The sequence below is a fragment of the Calypte anna genome, chromosome 22 (genome assembly GCF_003957555.1).
Source record: "Calypte anna isolate BGI_N300 chromosome 22, bCalAnn1_v1.p, whole genome shotgun sequence".
Taxonomy (NCBI): Eukaryota; Metazoa; Chordata; class Aves; order Apodiformes; family Trochilidae; genus Calypte; species Calypte anna.
In genome coordinates, this window is record NC_044267.1 from 3,388,802 (window position 1) to 3,406,389 (window position 17,588).

Sequence of the window (17,588 nt, forward strand, 5' to 3'; positions counted from 1 at the left end):
GTATCTCAGTGCATGTGAAAGACTCCTCCATGGAAATTCAGTGTAACTCCCAGGCTCAGCACAGCACTACATGCATAAATAGCCTAAATAGCCTGAGGTTGCCTCTTCTTTTTCATATTGAAAGGAAACTGTTGCACACACTCATTTCTCTTCCTATAGCTCTGCTTTTGCATCCCAGCTAAGAACAAGTCTAATTTTCTTACTTAGATTCCATCCTCCCTATCCTGACTGTCCGCCAGCTGCCACACACAAGGTTGGTTTGTCTGCTGAACGCTGTAATTTCAGAGGGGTATTACTTTTCATCTCAAAAACCATTAAACTTCTTTTAGCATGTCTTAACTACATTTCACTATATTCCTGCTAGTTGGCTTAAAGTTATGAGGATGAGAGGGGAAAGAAGTGTTCAGAGTCCCACAGTGCCATGCAGGTTTGGCAGGTTACCTCACACCTGTTGGGCTCAGGGAGGAGGATTTGCTGCCATCTCTCATGTGGAAACATGTCTGTGCTGGAGGCTTGATGGGCACCGTGATACGGGCTGACATCACGGAGCTGTGCAGGCTGATCTCGTCCTCTGGAAGCTGAACAGGATCCAGGGGCTGGAAAAGGGCTGGAGGCGCTGGGGCTGAGCCTCACGGGTGCTCACCTCTCCCACCACAGCCTTCCTGCCTCTCCCCTCAGAGGTACTCTCCTCTCCTTCCACAGCCTTCCCACCTCTCCCTCCACAGCTTTCCCGTCTCTCCCCTCACAGCCTTCCCGTCTCCCCTCACAGGTCCTCTCCCTCTCCTCCTTCTCTTCCTCTCCTCTCCCCTCACAGCTTCCCTGCTTCTCCCTTCACAGGTGCTCTCCTCTCCCTCAGAGGTGCTTTCCTCTCCTTCCACAGCTTTCCCGCCTCTCCCCTCACAGGTCCTGTCTTCTCCTTCTCCTTTTCCTTTTCTTTCTCCTTTTCCTTTTCTTTCTCCTTTTCCTTTTCCTTTTCCTTCTCCTTTTCCTTCTCCTTCTCCTCCTTCTCCTCATCCTCCTTCTCCTCCTTCTCCTCCTCCTTCTCCTCCTTCTGCTTCTCCTCCTTCTCCTCCTCCTTCTCCTCCTTCTCCTTCTCCGTCTCCGTCTCCTTCCCCTTCCCTTTCCCCTTCCCTCTCCTTCTCCCTCTCCCTCTCCCCTCACAGCTTTCCCGCCTTCGGGCGCACGCGCGCGCCCCTGGAGGACCGGGCGGGGTGGGGGGTGGGAGGGGCGCGTGCGCAGCGGCAGAGGGCGGGAACGGCGCGCGCTGCGCCGGCGCAGTGGGAGGAGGAGGCGGAGGGGTGGGTGGGTGGATGGGTGGAGGGGGGGGAGGGCTGAGGGGGGCCGGGCCCCGAGCGGAGTCCGCGGTTGTTGTTGTTGTCCCAGCCCCAGCGGCTCCTCGGTCCCTTCAGCCGCCGCCGCTGCTCCTGCGCCGCCATGTCCAGCCCTCAGGAGCCGCCGCAGCACAACAACAACAACAATCCGCCGGCTGAGGGGACGCACACCGAGCCGGGCCTCAACAGTGAGTGCGGCCGCCGTTGGCGTGAGGAAACGAGAGCGATGGGGGGGAGAGGGAGGGCTCGGGAGACTGTGAGGGCCGCAGCCGCCTTCTCCTCCTCTCTAGGCCACGACTGGGGGAGGACGGGGCCGCCCGAGCTGCTGGGGCCAATCGTCGGTGTCAGCCGGGGGTTGTGTGAGGGAGAGGCGGGTGGAGAGGACTGAGGGGGCCCGCGGGGGAGGTGGGGGGGGGGGCAGCGCCTCGCTGAGGGCTGCCTGAGGGGGGTCTGGGAACGGGATGGCGGGGTGCCCGCGGAACCTGGGGCGCTGGGGGCAGCGGGAGCCGCTGGATGGATGTTTGGGCAAGCGGAGGGCGCCAGAAGTGGGGTGAGCCCTCGGGGTGCTGCGGGGAGGGCCATGGACGGTGGGTTTCGGGGCCGGGCCGCTCGTCGGGGAAGCGCTGGCGGCTGAGGAGGGAACCGGCGGGGCTGAGGTGAATCGGCTGCTGCCAGTGCAGCCGGAGGAACGAGCTAGCGCCGTGGCTTGGTGCGAGCCGAGAGCAGGAGCAGGTTTGTTTCGTGGTTAAACTGAGTTTATTCGGTGGCTGGTATTAACAGCTAAGATGGGGATACAGCAGGGTAGGGGGAGGAGCGTGACTGTGGGAATGAGTTTATTCAGTGGCTGAGTCAATACCACTGACGTGAGCTATTTTCCTCTATATCCGGCATCTATGTCAGCTGCTCTGCTGCATCCTTTTGTTCCTAGGATAACACTAGTAAGGCACATCGGTGTTTTTCTATATAGGCTCTCGTATTTACTTGGCAGGTGCTTTTCCCTCCTTTTAAACAGCTACATCAGCGTGTCCCTCCATTCGTATTTATTAAGGATATTGCAGTTGGAGAGGTGAATAAATGGCATAATGATTTACTGTTGCTTTCGTGGTTTACAATGAAGTTGAACTGACAACAGAATTTATTGGTTAGTTGATCTCCAGTAACTCAGTGGGAATTGTATTAAAGAAGAATAAATTATACCCATTTCATAACACTGCTATTGTGTTGTGGTAACACTGCATCTTGTGATAACGCTGGCAGTTTACAACAATATTTGCTTGAGTCAAATAGGTATTTTAGCAAATTATTCAGGGGTGTTAGAGTAATAATAATAACAATTATGCTGTCTGGAACTTGCGACATGCCTAGTGCCTAACTCAGTGCTTACTTGAGAAATTGCAATCTTTGGTATTTCTGAATTTAAGTATTTCATTTTTGTTTTCTGTTAGTACATTAAATTACTTTGTGGGACGTGTTAATCTCCTGTAAGATAGGAGCAACAAGAGATGAGTGTGCTGTAAGCCTCTGCTGGATCTGCTCACGTAGATCTTACTGCTGGATCAGCACGTACAGGCTTAGCAAAATCAATGTGATTACTGAAGGTGGTGAGCACAAGGTATGAGAGGAAATGTTTGATGGTCTGTGCTCCCTGAACAAAACAAATGCAACCAATCAGCTCCATGTAGGCTTAGGGCTGCTTTCAGATGTTCAGCCACTCCACAATGCTTTGGTGTTATAGGTACATTTTCTGCCATTATATAAGCTTTTCAGTGAACCTTTTTAGTCTAGTGAGTGTAGACACTTACTCATTTTGTTCTGTATGTTATTTGTGCAAGTTAAGGCCTTTCATTCAAAGATCCCTCAGCACTTGAATTGAAGGTCAGAAGACCTGAGCACAAAACTGGGAACTTAAACTGTGCTTTACTGGGTTCATAAAAAAAACCCCCACTTGTTTGCTCTGGGAATTCTAGATACTTCCTGTATTTTAACTATTATAATAAGCTCTATTACATATTGACAGAAAGAAAAAATCCCACATTAGTCAGGAATGCATCTAGCTTTGTCATGGAAAACCAGTTTAATGATTACCACGGTGGGAATCTGAACAGCTTTCTTTTCTTCTGTCTCCTTTTATATCTTTTTTTTGTTGTTGTTGTTAATGGTCTACTTCATTGTAGAAGTGGTATTTCTTAGTTTCCTCAAGTTAGCCATGCCTCAGATGTTTTGTGAGCTACAATTTTGGGGTATAGTTATATATATATAAAATTTATATAGGTGTATGAGGGGTTTCCTTGATATCCCCCCCAACCCAAGTGGTATCTCAGAGTGAACAAACAAAATGAGACCCCTCTTCCCCCACACATTTAGCTACTGTTGTTTAAACAGTCCATCAGTTACAGGAAGCATGTAATTAATGTTGGGTTATTCTCAAGTATATTCCGTTGTAAACCTAAAAAAAAAAAACAGCTGAACCAACCAAAAAAACAGATTTATGTCCTTTAATCAGAGTTTTGAAACTACTCGAGCTCTCTGGCTCCCTCTCCTAAACCGGTTATGACTGCCAGTGGGAGTATGTAGCATGTTTTAGCTTGATGTCAGATTACTCTTCCTTGAATGCATTTCAGCTCATTAAAAGTGAGGTCAGAGTGAGAACGTGCTGCTTGTCATGTAAACCACTGCTCGACTTGCTGGGACTCTTTACTCACAGTTTAATGTTAGTGTTCTTCCTAGGATGGCCACAATGTGTTTTAGATAAACAGCAAGTTTTGTCAGTCGGGGGTAAACCTTAGTGCAGATTTTTATTTGTACATTATCTGAAGTGCTGTGGAGGTGTGTTCAGTAGCTGCCTAGTAGAGCAGCCAGTCTGCTGGGCTTTTTTCTGCTGGTGCTTGGTGTCAGAAGAAGATGCTCCCTTGCACGTTTTTCCTCTGTTCTTTTCACATTGTCATTCTCTGCTGATTTTTAAAAAAATATAATAAATATATTTGCAGAACCCAAGCTTATTGTAATTCTTCCAATAGATCCTCTCTACTCCAAAATGGTTCTTGGGGAACTTGGAGCTTTCTGCCTTAGCTGTAGTTGCCACATGCTTTTCTGCAGGTGTGGTCTCTTGCTGTAAAGGTGTTGCTATAAGGCAAGCCTACCTTCCTGATGTAGGTCTTGGCATGTGGCATTTTAATTTTGAAATTTAACACACCAGATCTGAATTTTAAGACACCAGGTCTCTGTGTCTGCCTTTCCCCACTTAACACTTTATTATCCACAAAGCCCAGTACATAGGAAATAGCTGCTGTGTGATGGTGCACAAGAGCTCTCTGCACACCCTGAATTCCTTGTTTGTGAATATAGCTTGAGGAAACCAGACTCTAAACCACCAGGACTCTTAACGAGTGTGATGCTTCCATGGTCATCAGTATAATAGCTTAGTTATTAATTGGTAATAGAGATGAACTCCATTTCAGCCTCACAGTATCAAGCTGAAAATTGGGGAACTCATTACAACACACATCACCTCATGGATTATTTTCCTATATAACTGCAGGCACTCTGAGGTGCATTTCAGAAGTCAAGAAATCAGTGTTAAAATTTAGAACCTGTACAAATAATATTTTAAAAATAGTTTCAGTTGTTGTGTTTGTATCTTCAGGCTTTTTCATTTTTTTCAATTGAATATTTTTATTTCAGTGGTGAATTCGCCAAAACTTTAAGAAACAAAAGTCAACCAAATATAAAAAAAACCTGAGAGCACTCACCTTCAGGTCTCCTAAGTTAAATTTCACAGGAATTGTGAGAGCATTATATACATGTGAAATCATCATCTCACCAATAACGGGAAATAATGTTGCAATGAAAACAGTCTGGTTTTGAGAAACTGGAGATCATTGTCCCCATAATTATGGCTCATAAATGGGTATATGGTTAAATGATATATAACAATAATCTCAACAAGTGGGTGAAAGTTGCAGTTGGATGGGGAATGTATTTAAATATTTGAAACAGATAAAACAGTCAAAGTCTATTCTAGCTTTACCCCTCAAGACATGAAATGGCATATTTGTGAATTAAAAATATATCCACACTGTTATCATTTATGATAGACTCTTGCATTTTTGTCAAATCTTAGAGCACACACAGATATCCTGTGGTTATAACATACAAAAGAGGCGGGGGGGAGGAAAAACTGGTAAAACTTAATTTGTAGGCTATACAACATTCCCTGGCTGAGGGGAAAAAAACCCAATCTTGAAGTGATGGCACTGATATTACTCTCTGTTATTGCATGTGAGACTCTGGCTTTCTCATGCTACCCAGTTCTTTATTCTGGTTTGTCAGAAGTGAAACCTTTTAATCTAATTGTATTGAAATAGATGTTAGCTTGGCACTTGAGCTGTGTGAGGGAATGTGAGGCCTACCTCAAGCTTCCCATGGTTTGAACTGAGGTGTGACCTGTTAGTTAAGGTTATGGTAGGGCAGGAGAGGTGCAGGATGACATTGAATGGGAGGTGTTTGTTAGAGGGCCAAGGCAAAGAAAGTTAAATGAGGCCTGAGAATAGCAGTCTGCCTGATGGATGTAAAAAGCAGGGTTTGAATCAGGTTCTTTGGAAGTGGAGGGAAAGAGGAGAATGTAAAATTAGAGATGGGAAATTGTACAGAAGGGGGCTAAAGGGTGAAGATTTTGTGTTGAAAAGGAGCATAAAAGTAGAACAGGGAGGCAGGCTGACTGGTTTAATTGAGCAATACATAGATCATTGAACCTGCAGAGAGAAACATGTCCTATTAAAGTATTAGTAGCTGAGGAGACTAATGACATTTTATTTGACCAGCTCTGGAGGTAGTTAGTACCCAAACCTAACTTTTCAGAGGTGTTTTTGTTTATCAAAGAGGAAGAAACATCTAACTCTTCAGAATGTGTTTGTGAGCTTTCTCCCAGCAGCGGTGTAGGTTATCTGAATTCACCATATTCATGTTTTTTTCTGTGTGTAATTGATAAACTTCAGATGGGTTTCAGTTCTGGTGCTGTTAATGAAATGACCTCCTGCTGGCCCAACAGGTTCCTGGGTGGAGCTGCAGATGAACGGGAACGGCAACAGCAACGATAATGGCAACGGGAAGAACGGGGGGCTGGAACATGTCCCTTCATCATCCTCCATCCACAATGGAGACATGGAAAAAATTCTCCTGGATGCCCAGCATGAATCAGGACAGAGCAGTTCAAGAGGTAGTTCCCACTGTGACAGGTAAAGAAGTTCTTGGTGTCCTGCATGGAGTTTATTGAAGTTTTTATCCTTCGGATGTTAATGGAGGGGTAAAGCTTCTTCTCAGGCTTCAGTGTTTGGAGCACTTACTGGCTGTCAAATAAGACATCCCACCTGAAAAATAGTGTTGCTACTGAAAACTAAGGAATCCAGGAGTTAGAAAGTCACATCACCACTGCAATTAAATTTCATGCCATCATAAATCACATTGGTGTGAAAAATAGCTAAATTTACTGGTTCATTAGGAATAGCATTATGTACATATGCTTTATATTTAGGCAAGTGTAATTAAATATATCACTGGACTTAACAGGAAAAAAGCTATCAGTATTTATACTCTGTGCTATCAGTGTTCTGCATTTTTTCCTCTGAACACAAAGTATTTTTTTACCTAACCATAAAGTCTTTTGAAGCACATATGAGAATGATGATGTTCTACATGTTCATTTTACCTTTTTTTTTCTAGATAGTTGTGTGGCAGTTTTGGAAATCCTCGAGCTGTCTCTATGTATAATTTTAGCTGCTTGTGCCTCCTTTGCTTTTGCTGGATGAATGCTGTCTAACTGTCAGGTCTGCTGTGTAGCTTATATAAACTGGTTGATCAGATATAAAAGCTATTTAAAATTAGTTAGGCCTGATTTAATTACTGAATGTCACAGACTGCTTGGAAATAATCCATATGAGTATTTCAAATAGATTGTTACATCTGTGTTGCTAAGAAACTAGCTATCAGTAGTTATGTACTTTCCAGTCCAGCCAAGAATGTTTGCTAGATTATAGTTGTATAGTTTGTATAGTTTCTTTTTCTTTTACTATTATAGATTTTTTCAATCATTTCCCATGTTTTAAATTAAGAATTTTTTTCCTTTTTTTCTCCCAACTTAATTTTCTACTTTTTTGGTCATTCTTTTCCCCATATAAAAAGGGGAGATTCTTGGATATTTTACATTATTTTCTAAAAACAGCTACATCAAGTTGCCTTTCAAGTGTGGTGATTTGTGTTCTTTTTGGATGTTTTATAACACATTCTACTCCACAATACCCTCTGCCAGGTTAAAAGATGTCTGTAGGGTTTTAATTAGAGGCACCTACACCAACACATCATTTTATGTTGCTCCTGGCTTAAGTTCTGTAGTGTTTCCTTGGTTGAGGTGGGACAGCTGATTAGTTTCTCAAGTAGATTACCAAAGTTTTAATATTCTCAGTGAGGCTAACACAGGGGATACCTATTCTTGCCAAGCATTAAAAGGTATTTTCATGTGTGATGTTTCCATTTGTAATGATGCAAAAATAAATTAATAATTATTATGAAGAATTATCTAAAAGAAAGAAAGGATCTATCTACACGTTTTCTCTAACACTGAAAATTTTGGGTAATGGTTCCTTTGCTTCAGTGGAAGGATGGTCAAATCTGTTGTGGAATGTAGGATTATAAATGGAAAAAAAATTGAAAAGATCAAGTTTTCCTCATATATTTGCAATCTGAAGGGTAGCACAATTTGTAACTCATCTGAAGTGTGTAAAAGCATGTGGAAATGTTTCCATGGGGATATTACTTTAATATTCTTTCAGTGACAGAGTGCAGTATGACAGAATGACCAAATGAAATCCATTTCTCTTTAGCCCTTCACCTCAAGAAGATGGACAGATAACTTTTGATGTGGAAATGCACACAAGTAAAGACAGTAGCTCTCAGGTATTTTCTTCATTAACTTTTTAAAAAGTATTTTTTAAAGTTTTGGATACTGTACATAGTTCATGTATTTATTCAGATGAATGCCTGAGGGGTATGGCAAGCTCTTTGTCATGAGTTTTCTGTGTCCAAAAATGCATAAAACTTGCTTTCTTGCTCCTTTTTTTTTTTTTTCCAGTCTGAAACTATAAACTTGGCTATTACCTGCAGTAAAAGCAAATGAGTTATTTAGACCTTTTTATTAAAAATGTGAAGGTGTCCCTTAGTAATTTTGGTAAGGCTGTTAACTTGTCTTGCAAGTTTTTACTCAGTCTTATTAATTAAGCTTTGTTTAATACTTCCCTGTAAATAAGTACAGTAAATACTTGTTGTGCACTCAAGCTTATTCAGTTTAAATTGTTTTTCTTTACAGGAGATTGTTTTCAGGCTTAGATTTTATTAAATTAAAACACATTCCAGAGCAATCATTTTTAACAAGAAGGCAGGGTTAATAAACTTTGGTTAGGCTTACATTTTGTATTAATTGAAATATGGCTTGTAGAGGTTAATAGAGTTGGGAGTGAGGGGAAAATGAGGCCATCACAGATAAGGCTGAGAAATGCCCTCTTTAGTAGCAGTCATATTGTGGTTTAACACTCTGCTTCCACTGTATTTCTCAAACCTGGCTTGGTTTTGAAATGTTTTTATTTCTGCACAAGATTTTAGAGTGTTCAGTTTGTTGCTCTACAGATAGTCAGCTCACATGACAGTGAGTAATCTCCATAATAAAAGATGAGAGGAGGCTAATGCTGAACTCTTAGTTTGATCATTTAATAGAACTTGCTGTCTTCAGCAGTATAAATAAAAAGCATGCCTGGAAGAATGAACCTTGCATTTAATTTTGTCAAAGACCTGGCCAAACAGGAGGCTTGTTGCAGTTCTGCCTTATAGAGCCAGAATGATCTGAATGAAGTTGGTGTTTGATGTGCCATCTCACTTTTGTTGCTGTCATATTTAATTAATTAATTCTTTTGATGTGGTTTCCAGTGTTGTAAGTGGTTTATCTTATGTTACTAAGGGTCACCCAGGAAGTTGTTCCCTTGCTAAGGAGGAGTTTATACCAAAGCCTATGGCCTTCTCTCACCTTTCTAGAGTATTTTTTGTCATGTGTCAAAACTTCATTTAATATTTTTTACACAAGAGCTGGTTTATTGCATTTAGGATTAAAATAATCCTTTTTTTTCTGATAGCTTATAGAAACAAGCCCAAACAAACAACTTGCAATGATGTGAAAGTTCTGGATATAGTTATAAAATTTGTGGTATGCTGACTTCTGCAGGTCCTTCTGATAGGATAATAAAATCTCTTCTAAATAATCAGTAGTCTAAGAACTCTTGCTTGTTTATCAGGGGCTACCATTTGCTGCTTATCATTTTACCACTGTTGTTGCTGCTCTGAATTTAACACCCTAAGGAGGAGCTAAATGAGAGTTACAAAACTTGTCCCATGTATATTTTCAGTCTGAAGAAGAAGCAGTAGAAGGAGAGAAAGAGTTGGAAGTTTTGAAGAAAAGTGCTGACTGGGTGTCAGACTGGTCAAGTAGGCCTGAAAACATTCCTCCCAAGTGAGTAAGATGTATTTTTTAAATGATTATTCTTTTGTATGAAGGAGAGAAAAGTCACACTTGCAATGAATTACTCTGGCTCTCCAAATAAGATTACCTTAGAAAAAGTTAGTATTCCCTTTGAGGCAGCTACAGAAAGTCAGAACAATAAAGTATGAAAATCTTAATAGCAGCAGAATTACCTTTTTATGGAAAGTAAGATAAATCCACAGCAAGCTGATTACTAGGTTTGTTGACCAAATTGTAATGATTGGGAGAGCTGGGTACTTGGAGCTGGGATTCATGGGATTTAGTTTTGGCTTATTGAACAGAACAGTGCTGAGCAAGTCTCTTAAATTCTCTGTACCTTTTTTTCTCTCTATGTAAAATATGTAATGTTCATCCACGGAAGGGGAAACGTTGAGATCCTTGAGTGCAAAGCATTTTTATTAAAATAGAAGATGCTGTCTAAATCTGGCAGACTTCTGTATCTCTGTTTGGAACAAAAAATGAGGCTCTTGCTAACAAATCACATCCTGAAATTCCCTCTCTCGGACCTACCTCTCTCTTCAGCTACTGCTCCCTTTGTCTCTATACTGTCTGTGTAAGTGGTCTCTCCACAATACCTCCTATTATTCTCTTTGATTCCTTACTCTGTGTAAGGGATCTCTTGCTTTGATCTCCAGCTCTCTGTACTTAAAAAAAAAAAAAGTTCCTACAGAGAACTGTGCATTTGTGTGCAAAAGAAAAAAAAAAATCTTGTTAAATTTTTCTTCCCTCCCCCTCTTCTTTCAGGGAATTTCATTTCAGACATCCTAAACGTTCAGTGTCTTTAAGTATGAGAAAAAGTGGAGCAATGAAAAAAGGTGGCATTTTCTCTGCAGAATTTCTTAAGGTTTTCATTCCATCTCTGTTCATATCTCATGTTTTGGCTTTGGGACTAGGGTAAGTATTAACCTAATTCTCACTTCAGCTTTTGCATCGGGCTTTGTTTTTCCGCTTTGCTTGGATGTCAGGTGCTTGATGAAAAGGTCTTTATTTAGAATAACTACAGTGTTTCTGTACCTCATTCAAGGTAGACTTGGTGCACTTTTTGAAATGCAGGAAAACTCTGAGCAGCCATTTCTAACCTTTGCAGCCCCTATTATGTTTTTATTTCTAGAACAGATCAAGTTTATTGTATTGAAAATGCAGGAATTATCATGTATTTGCAACTAACATTTATAATTATAACGTGTACTGTTTGATTATCCACATCTTCTACTTAAATGCTTCATGTTATTATGTAGGGTGAGTAAGAACAGAACAGGTGGAACTGCTGTAACTTTTACTAACCAAAACATAAACACATTGTACAAATAACTATGTAGAAGTTCTGCACCTGTGGCACCTCCTCTGTAATCTTCAACCTCTGATGCTCCAGATGTGAGCTCTGGCTGCAGGGCAAGGTTTGAACACGTGGAGAAGGATACGTGAAGTGCTGCCCGTGTCCTGCAACATCAGCTACAACTCTGCTCAGCAGTGCTCTTGTTGCCTCTGTAATCCAGCATAATCTCTGAGCTTGCTTAAAGTCTTTATGTGATGTTTATCCATCTTATCTCCCCCTGTGATGGGGAAAAAGACATGTACCCAAAATATGGTTTTTATTTAGCTTCCTATTTGCTTTCTGGGGGTGTAGCTCAAGTCTCTCTTTAAATTCTTGTAATCTGTCAGATAAATTAGGTTAGAATGTGTGAGAATATTGTAAAATATCTGTACTCTAGCAAAATCATGTATTTCTGCAACAAATTAAATCTTGCCTGGATTTATTTGTTAGAGGTCAGCAATTGCGTAGATGCTCAGTGTTTTAAAGCTCCCCCCCCTCCTTTGATAGGCAGTTTCACTCTGAGAGTGTTACTCAGATGTTCAGGTACTCTGCAGACAACACAGAAGCTTTTGGGCTGGGGTTTTCAAATGAGCTTGAGATGGAAAAAATAGTTTTTACTGAATGTTGATAGCATTTCCTTCCAGGCTCATCTGAAAGTTTCACTCTTTTAAGCAATTTTATAGAAGAGAGATGGAGTCCTTTGAAGAATTTCTTCAGACTTAATTGACAGATTAGAATAGGTGAGTGTGAGGGCTGTTTGGAAAACAGAGTGTTCCTGTGAAATGCCATATTCCTTATACTTTTTATTTCAGCATCTACATTGGGAAACGACTGACCACACCTTCAGCCAGCACTTATTGAAAGATGGGAGTGCAAAACCTGGAACCCCACGTGACCTGTGAAGGTGTTACTGTCTCATTTAGTACATTTTGACTTGAGACCATTTAAAGCATGACCCCGACTCCACCTTTTCCTTACATATCCAGGTTTTTTGCTAACTCTGGAATTCAGTATTGTGTTGGAACTCTGTTGAGGTGTTTGGCTATCCACATTCTTGCCCTCTCTCCTCCCATTCCCCTGCCTCTTGGCCTGCAAGACACGTCAGAGTTGCTGAAGGGAGTTTACAACTGTCTATCTGTTGCAAGGGCTTCTCTCAATGCAAAATGCCACCAGCAAGTTTTCATTTTCTCAGCAATGCTGTTGCCTCCTTAGTGCAACCTGACTTAAATTGCAGTTGTGCATGGTGTAATTGCTGGCTGAGTTATGGTGATAAAATTAAACAGTCTCTTAGGAAGAAAATTATCGATTGGAGTGAAAATGATTTATTCTTTTGGAAAACAAGCTGGTTGTGAAATAAACTAAGAAATTGCTGGCAATAAAACAACAGTTTAAATCAGCTTTTGGGGGAATTTACTTGGCCCCTTGTATTGGCTAACACCATTTGATTTGCAGGAGGCAAAGACTGCATAAATTTTGGAGTAGGATAACTAAATCCATCAGCATATTTTAATATTAAGTAATTGTTGTAATCTTGTCTTTTCTATGAAGTCAGCTCCTTCTTCCTTGTAGGAAAACCTGTCTGATGCCTAGGAAATATTAGAAAAATTGCATTGTTTGCATGTGAAGAAGCTTTTGTTTTCCTTACCTGTTTTCTTAAGGGAAAATTTTAAATGCTAAATTTTCCTTTTAACAGTAGTTTTAAATTAAGGAAAAACCCAACAGCTGTAGGTGTAGTTAGGCTCTGTATAAAAGGATATGATTCTGTTTGTTGTGGAACCATTTACAATGAGGATGATGAAGCAGTTTCAGAAGGCAAAGCGTTTAAGGGGGACAATCTTGTGGGTGTGCAGAGCTTCAGAAGTTGTAAAGCTCTGAAATGTCTTCTGCAAATGAGTTTTCAATGTTCCTATCTCTCATTGTTTACTGTACAATCTCCTTTGGGGATACATGGAATCTGAAAGTCACTTGTGGTGTCTCATGTTAGATAGATTTCTCACTAAACGTGTTTGAACTTTTATCTTAGGGAACATTAAGCCTGGTCCTCCTTCAGTGATACTTCTTTTCAAAATGTGAAGCTTTAGTACCAAATTGTTACAAAGCATCGGGACACTCATGTCCTTCTTTAGATTTTATTGGATTTCAGAACATGTAGCATGACTCTGAAGGATAGAATACTCTTTTTTTATATATATATGAATATATAAAAAAAAAAATATGATATAGACTTTAATACTAAGTATTTAGGGAACCAAATGCTACTTTTAAGACTAGCAAAAATATCATTTAAATAAAAACTTTAGTAGGCTGACTTGTAGAAAATGGTAAATATAGAAAATATAGTCAGCCAGTGGAGAGAACAGCTACCTATAATTGTTTGCTTGCATCAGACTTTAAAAAATTGATTATTTGATATAGCAGTGATCACTTGAAACAGTTGATGCGTAGAAGCTAAGTCCCAATTAAAGTTTGATTTCCAAGAACTTAGCTCCCAGAAAGAAAAAATAAAAGTTAAGTATAAATCCACAGCTAAACTATGTATTTTACTCTCTACTTCTGAATGCTGTTAGGGAATTCTTGCAGGGTGAAAGGTCAGTCTACAAAAAAAAAAAAAATCTATTGAAGACATCTGCTTTTTTTCCTTTTAGTTTGAATACTTAGTGGCACTTGAGTTGCCAGCAACTGCATATTTGTTTCAAGAGTGGGTATTGGGTTTCACCCAGAGGTGGGGGAGGGAAGGGGGAAGTGGTGAAGGGTGTTTTAGATAGGATCAAGTGCATCATTTTACAGTCCTAAAAACTGAGGGGACAGGGGAAAGGCTGAAACACTTTGTTTTAATTACAGCACCTTGTTTTGTATGGAAAATTGGAATAGTGGAAAAATAGATTTTTACTAAGTAGGGAGTTATTTTTTTCAAAAAAACCAATCTAAGTACCCCTTTCTAAATTAAGAGGTAATTAATTCTTCAGAATATCTGAGAAATAAGATTGCAAGCTTGTGGCTAGAGTATCAGCACAGCTTATAATGTTTGAAGGAGCCATAAGGTAAAAATGGTGAAAACTATAGATGAGGAATGGATCCATGATCACTGTAACACTTGCTATGATACAATGCAGTATTTATTGATACCCTACTCTAAGCATTGGAGGAAAGTCTACAGCTTCTAGTTTTACAATGAACAGAAACAGATTGTTGTATAATTTGAAAGGGGGGTTCAACTATTGATAGTTGAAGTTTTGTTAAGATAAATGTTGTTTAAAAAGCTTTATACCTGTTTACAGTTTTGGAAAAAAAAAATGCAGGCTTCATTTTTCTTACATTCAGTCAAAACTGGCCTAGAATATTTGTAAATAGGATCAAGGAAAAACTGCATAAACTCGCACATTAAAACAAAAAAAAAGCAGCAGGCTAACTTAACTGCAGCAGCTACATATTTCCTTACTGTTTTAAAAAGCAAAAGCTGAAGTTTGCTAGAAATTCAAATTTTTTAATTGACATTTGTTGAAATATTGGAGTTAACTGAGCCAAAGTGATTATGCATTCTTCATAAATTAGTTAGCACTTTGTAACATTATATACAGTTTACAGTACATGTATAAGTTGTAGCTTATAAACATTTTGTGCCATTAAAGCTCTCACAAAACTGATTGTCTGACATCACTTCCTGTTGCGCCTTTCCTCTTTTTTTTTTCCTTTTTTATACAGGATTACTTTGTATAATGTTTCATGAAACCATTGTTTTCTGAGTTCTATGAACATTTAAGCTGCTGTTTATAGACTGGAATAATTTGTTTGAAAGTTTGCTTGGGGTTTGGTGGTGTTTTACTTTTGTTTCTTGGGTTGTTTTTTTTTTTTTTAAGTGATTTGGGATCATCTGCTTCTTTACCTGAAGCACTAAATAAAAATATTTCCATTGTCATCCATGTAAACCTGTGTCAAGTCCTCCAGCACCTTGTCAAGGAAAACTTTTAAAGCAAAATAATGTAGTGGCATATGAAATGTAAAGTAGAATTGATGAGATTTTGTATAATTGGTCAACTCTGTTGTACTTTGATTTCTCTTCTGTTTCCTAATTCTGTTAAATTTGCAGATTAAAGAATAAGGGACATAAACCCAAGCTGTTAATCTGCCTCCATATTCTTGGTTCAAGACAATTGTTCTTTGTAGTAGTATTGTGTGAAGAGTAGCTTGTTCTGTGTGTGAAATGTCATTATTCTGATACTGCTACTGCCTGTTCTAGTTACCTAGATGCTTTTCCATGTTTTTAATGTAAAAATCCAGAGTTCTGTGAAAATGAGTTTATATTTTTTTCTGAGGACTGAGCAAATTGTAAATCCTACCTTCTGGGACATAGAGTGAAACTTTGCCTTGAAGTTTTGAATTACTGCCACTTTGAAACTCCTCTGGAGAGCAGAGTTGTGGGGATTTTGAGCAGATTGTTTCTCTGCAGCCAAGTGAAATAAACACATTTAATTGGTAGGCATTGCAGGAAAAAAGAAATTAATTGAACTTAATATTGCATAAAACATCAGTATGTTTGCTGTTTGCTCTAGGATTTTGCTGGTATATATCACATTTTAAAAGGAGTTAAGGGTCTGCCTTCAAGTTTCTTTTCACTCTTCTGCAAGAGTAAAGGTTGAAGAGAAGGGATTTATTATTATTATTTGCCTGATTAATTTAGATGTTACTTACCTGTTCAATTAAATGCAATGTAGCTGCACAAGGGAGCTGCACAGTGTGACTTGCCCTGTAATCAGCACCAAGAAGTGTTTCATGTTACATTTTGTGGAGGTTACCTTTACTTAACTCCAAAGTACCTAGAAATTTAGCTAAGTTAGCTGTTGACATGAGACCCACATGGCATGGTGAGTCCTACCTAATTAGGCTGCTTCCAAGTTTATCTGTATACATGCAAAATTAGAATTTACTTTGAATTCTATTTGAAGAAAGAGCTCTATATAAAAATGCTATTTATACATTTGTGTGTGAGTTCATCTAAAACTTCTCTCTAAAAATGATAATCTTGATTCTGTCCAAGTGTTTGTAGGATCTTTGCCTTCTACTTGGTTACATATGAAACTCCTTTGTGTTTTGGGTCCTGAGAAGCAGTTAAAATGCCAGGAATCCTGAACCATGCCGTGTAGTTCAATTAAAACCAAACCTGAAACCCCAAGATCCTTCTGGAAAAATCTAGTGCTGCACACAGCATCCATGGTTAAAAGAAAAAGCTAAGTTATTTTCTGGTTTGTTAGGTCCCTCTTTTTGTCCTGAACTGGATGTCAGGGTGTTGAAGTGCAGCTGACTCAGCCCAATTTCTGCTGCAGTACTTAGAGCAGGATTGGTCTTGACATTAGGGGGAGACCAAGTGGTAGTTTTCCATTAAGGGAAAGTAAACATGACTTAACTTTTGGAGTGGCTGCCAGAAAATGGAGAGTATGGAAACTGGCATTTTCTATTTTGAACTGTTTCTTAACACTTTTCTGATAAGATTGTGGAGTTTGTTTAGAGAAGCTCTTTTTTTTTTTTTTTTCCATTGGTACAGTTTGTTGATAGAGTCTTTAACTTTGGACCGAAGTTTAAATTTCAGCCACTTGGATCCTGAAATGTCTTGGTAGGTGGAAGGAGCCTTTGACTCTCAGGTGAATACTCCTAATAAACTCTCCTAAATAAGTCTGTTAATGAAAACCTCTGTATTTTAAGACAAATCTCCTCTGTGAACTTTCACAGGCTATTACTACTGATGTGTAACGTGTCTACATGCTGGAATAGTTATTTATCTGACTGAGAAAAACAGTGTGTTAAAGATACTTCTTGCCCTTCTTTTCCTCCAATAAATAAATTTCCTTATTTACTTTTAAAATGTTACATTAACTTTTGGCCAAAGTACAAAAGATGTGTGTGTGGTGTGTCACATGGCAGCTGTGCTCCTTGTTCTTCTGGATTGATTTGTGAACCATTTGATTGTTCTTGCAGGCAATTTTATTGTCCTTCAGGTAGTGTAATGAGCTTTTGTGGGACCATTCTGACATCTGGAACAATGTGCCTCCTCTGCAGCTTACTATTGGTTGTATACCTCTTGCTTCTGCTTTTCCCTTACTCACATAAAGTTCATTGCTTGGATGCTTCTGTTCTCATCTTGTGCTTCTCTCTCCTATGAGTTGCCCAGTCTTCTCTGAGTGTTCCTTCTAATTGCTTGTATTTTCATGTAGCTTCTCATTTCTGCTCAGATACCATGGACAAGCACAACCTCTTTAAATACGCACCGTATTTATGAAGAGTTTCAGTTGCTGAGACAAAAGGTACCCTTGTTTTGTTGTGTATTTCCTGGCTCCATCAGGTTTGCAGTTTCTTCAGGTAGGTATGTGGT

General features: G+C 39.7%; 1 protein-coding gene across 2 annotated transcripts; it reads left to right on the forward strand.

The window, feature by feature from the left end:
- Nucleotides 1-1,288: 1,288 nt before the first annotated feature.
- Nucleotides 1,289-15,338, forward strand: BNIP3L (BCL2 interacting protein 3 like). 2 transcript variants are annotated; one of them, XM_030463944.1, is made up of 6 exons: nucleotides 1,289-1,519; nucleotides 6,379-6,565; nucleotides 8,207-8,279; nucleotides 9,776-9,879; nucleotides 10,654-10,803; nucleotides 12,037-15,338. In XM_030463944.1, the coding sequence occupies exons 1-6, from the start codon at nucleotides 1,435-1,437 to the stop codon at nucleotides 12,083-12,085; spliced, it is 648 nt and encodes a 215-aa protein (XP_030319804.1). In that variant the 5' UTR covers nucleotides 1,289-1,434; the 3' UTR covers nucleotides 12,086-15,338. The 2 variants fall into 2 exon arrangements, with proteins under 2 accessions (XP_030319804.1, XP_030319805.1); XM_030463945.1 differs by lacking the exon at nucleotides 10,654-10,803 and having other exon boundaries at nucleotides 1,323-1,519.
- Nucleotides 15,339-17,588: the final 2,250 nt, after the last annotated feature.

What these genes read in the sequence shown, in the direction of transcription:
- BNIP3L (XM_030463944.1), top strand. Translation starts at nt 1,435, where the DNA reads ATGTCCAGCCCTCAGGAGCCGCCGCAGCACAACAACAACAACAATCCG. An exon ending in GTAAAGACAGTAGCTCTCAG is followed by an intron (nt 8,280 to 9,775) that starts GTATTTTCTTCA and finishes GTATATTTTCAG; the next exon opens with TCTGAAGAAGAAGCAGTAGA. An exon ending in CCTGAAAACATTCCTCCCAA is followed by an intron (nt 9,880 to 10,653) that starts GTGAGTAAGATG and finishes CTCTTCTTTCAG; the next exon opens with GGAATTTCATTTCAGACATC.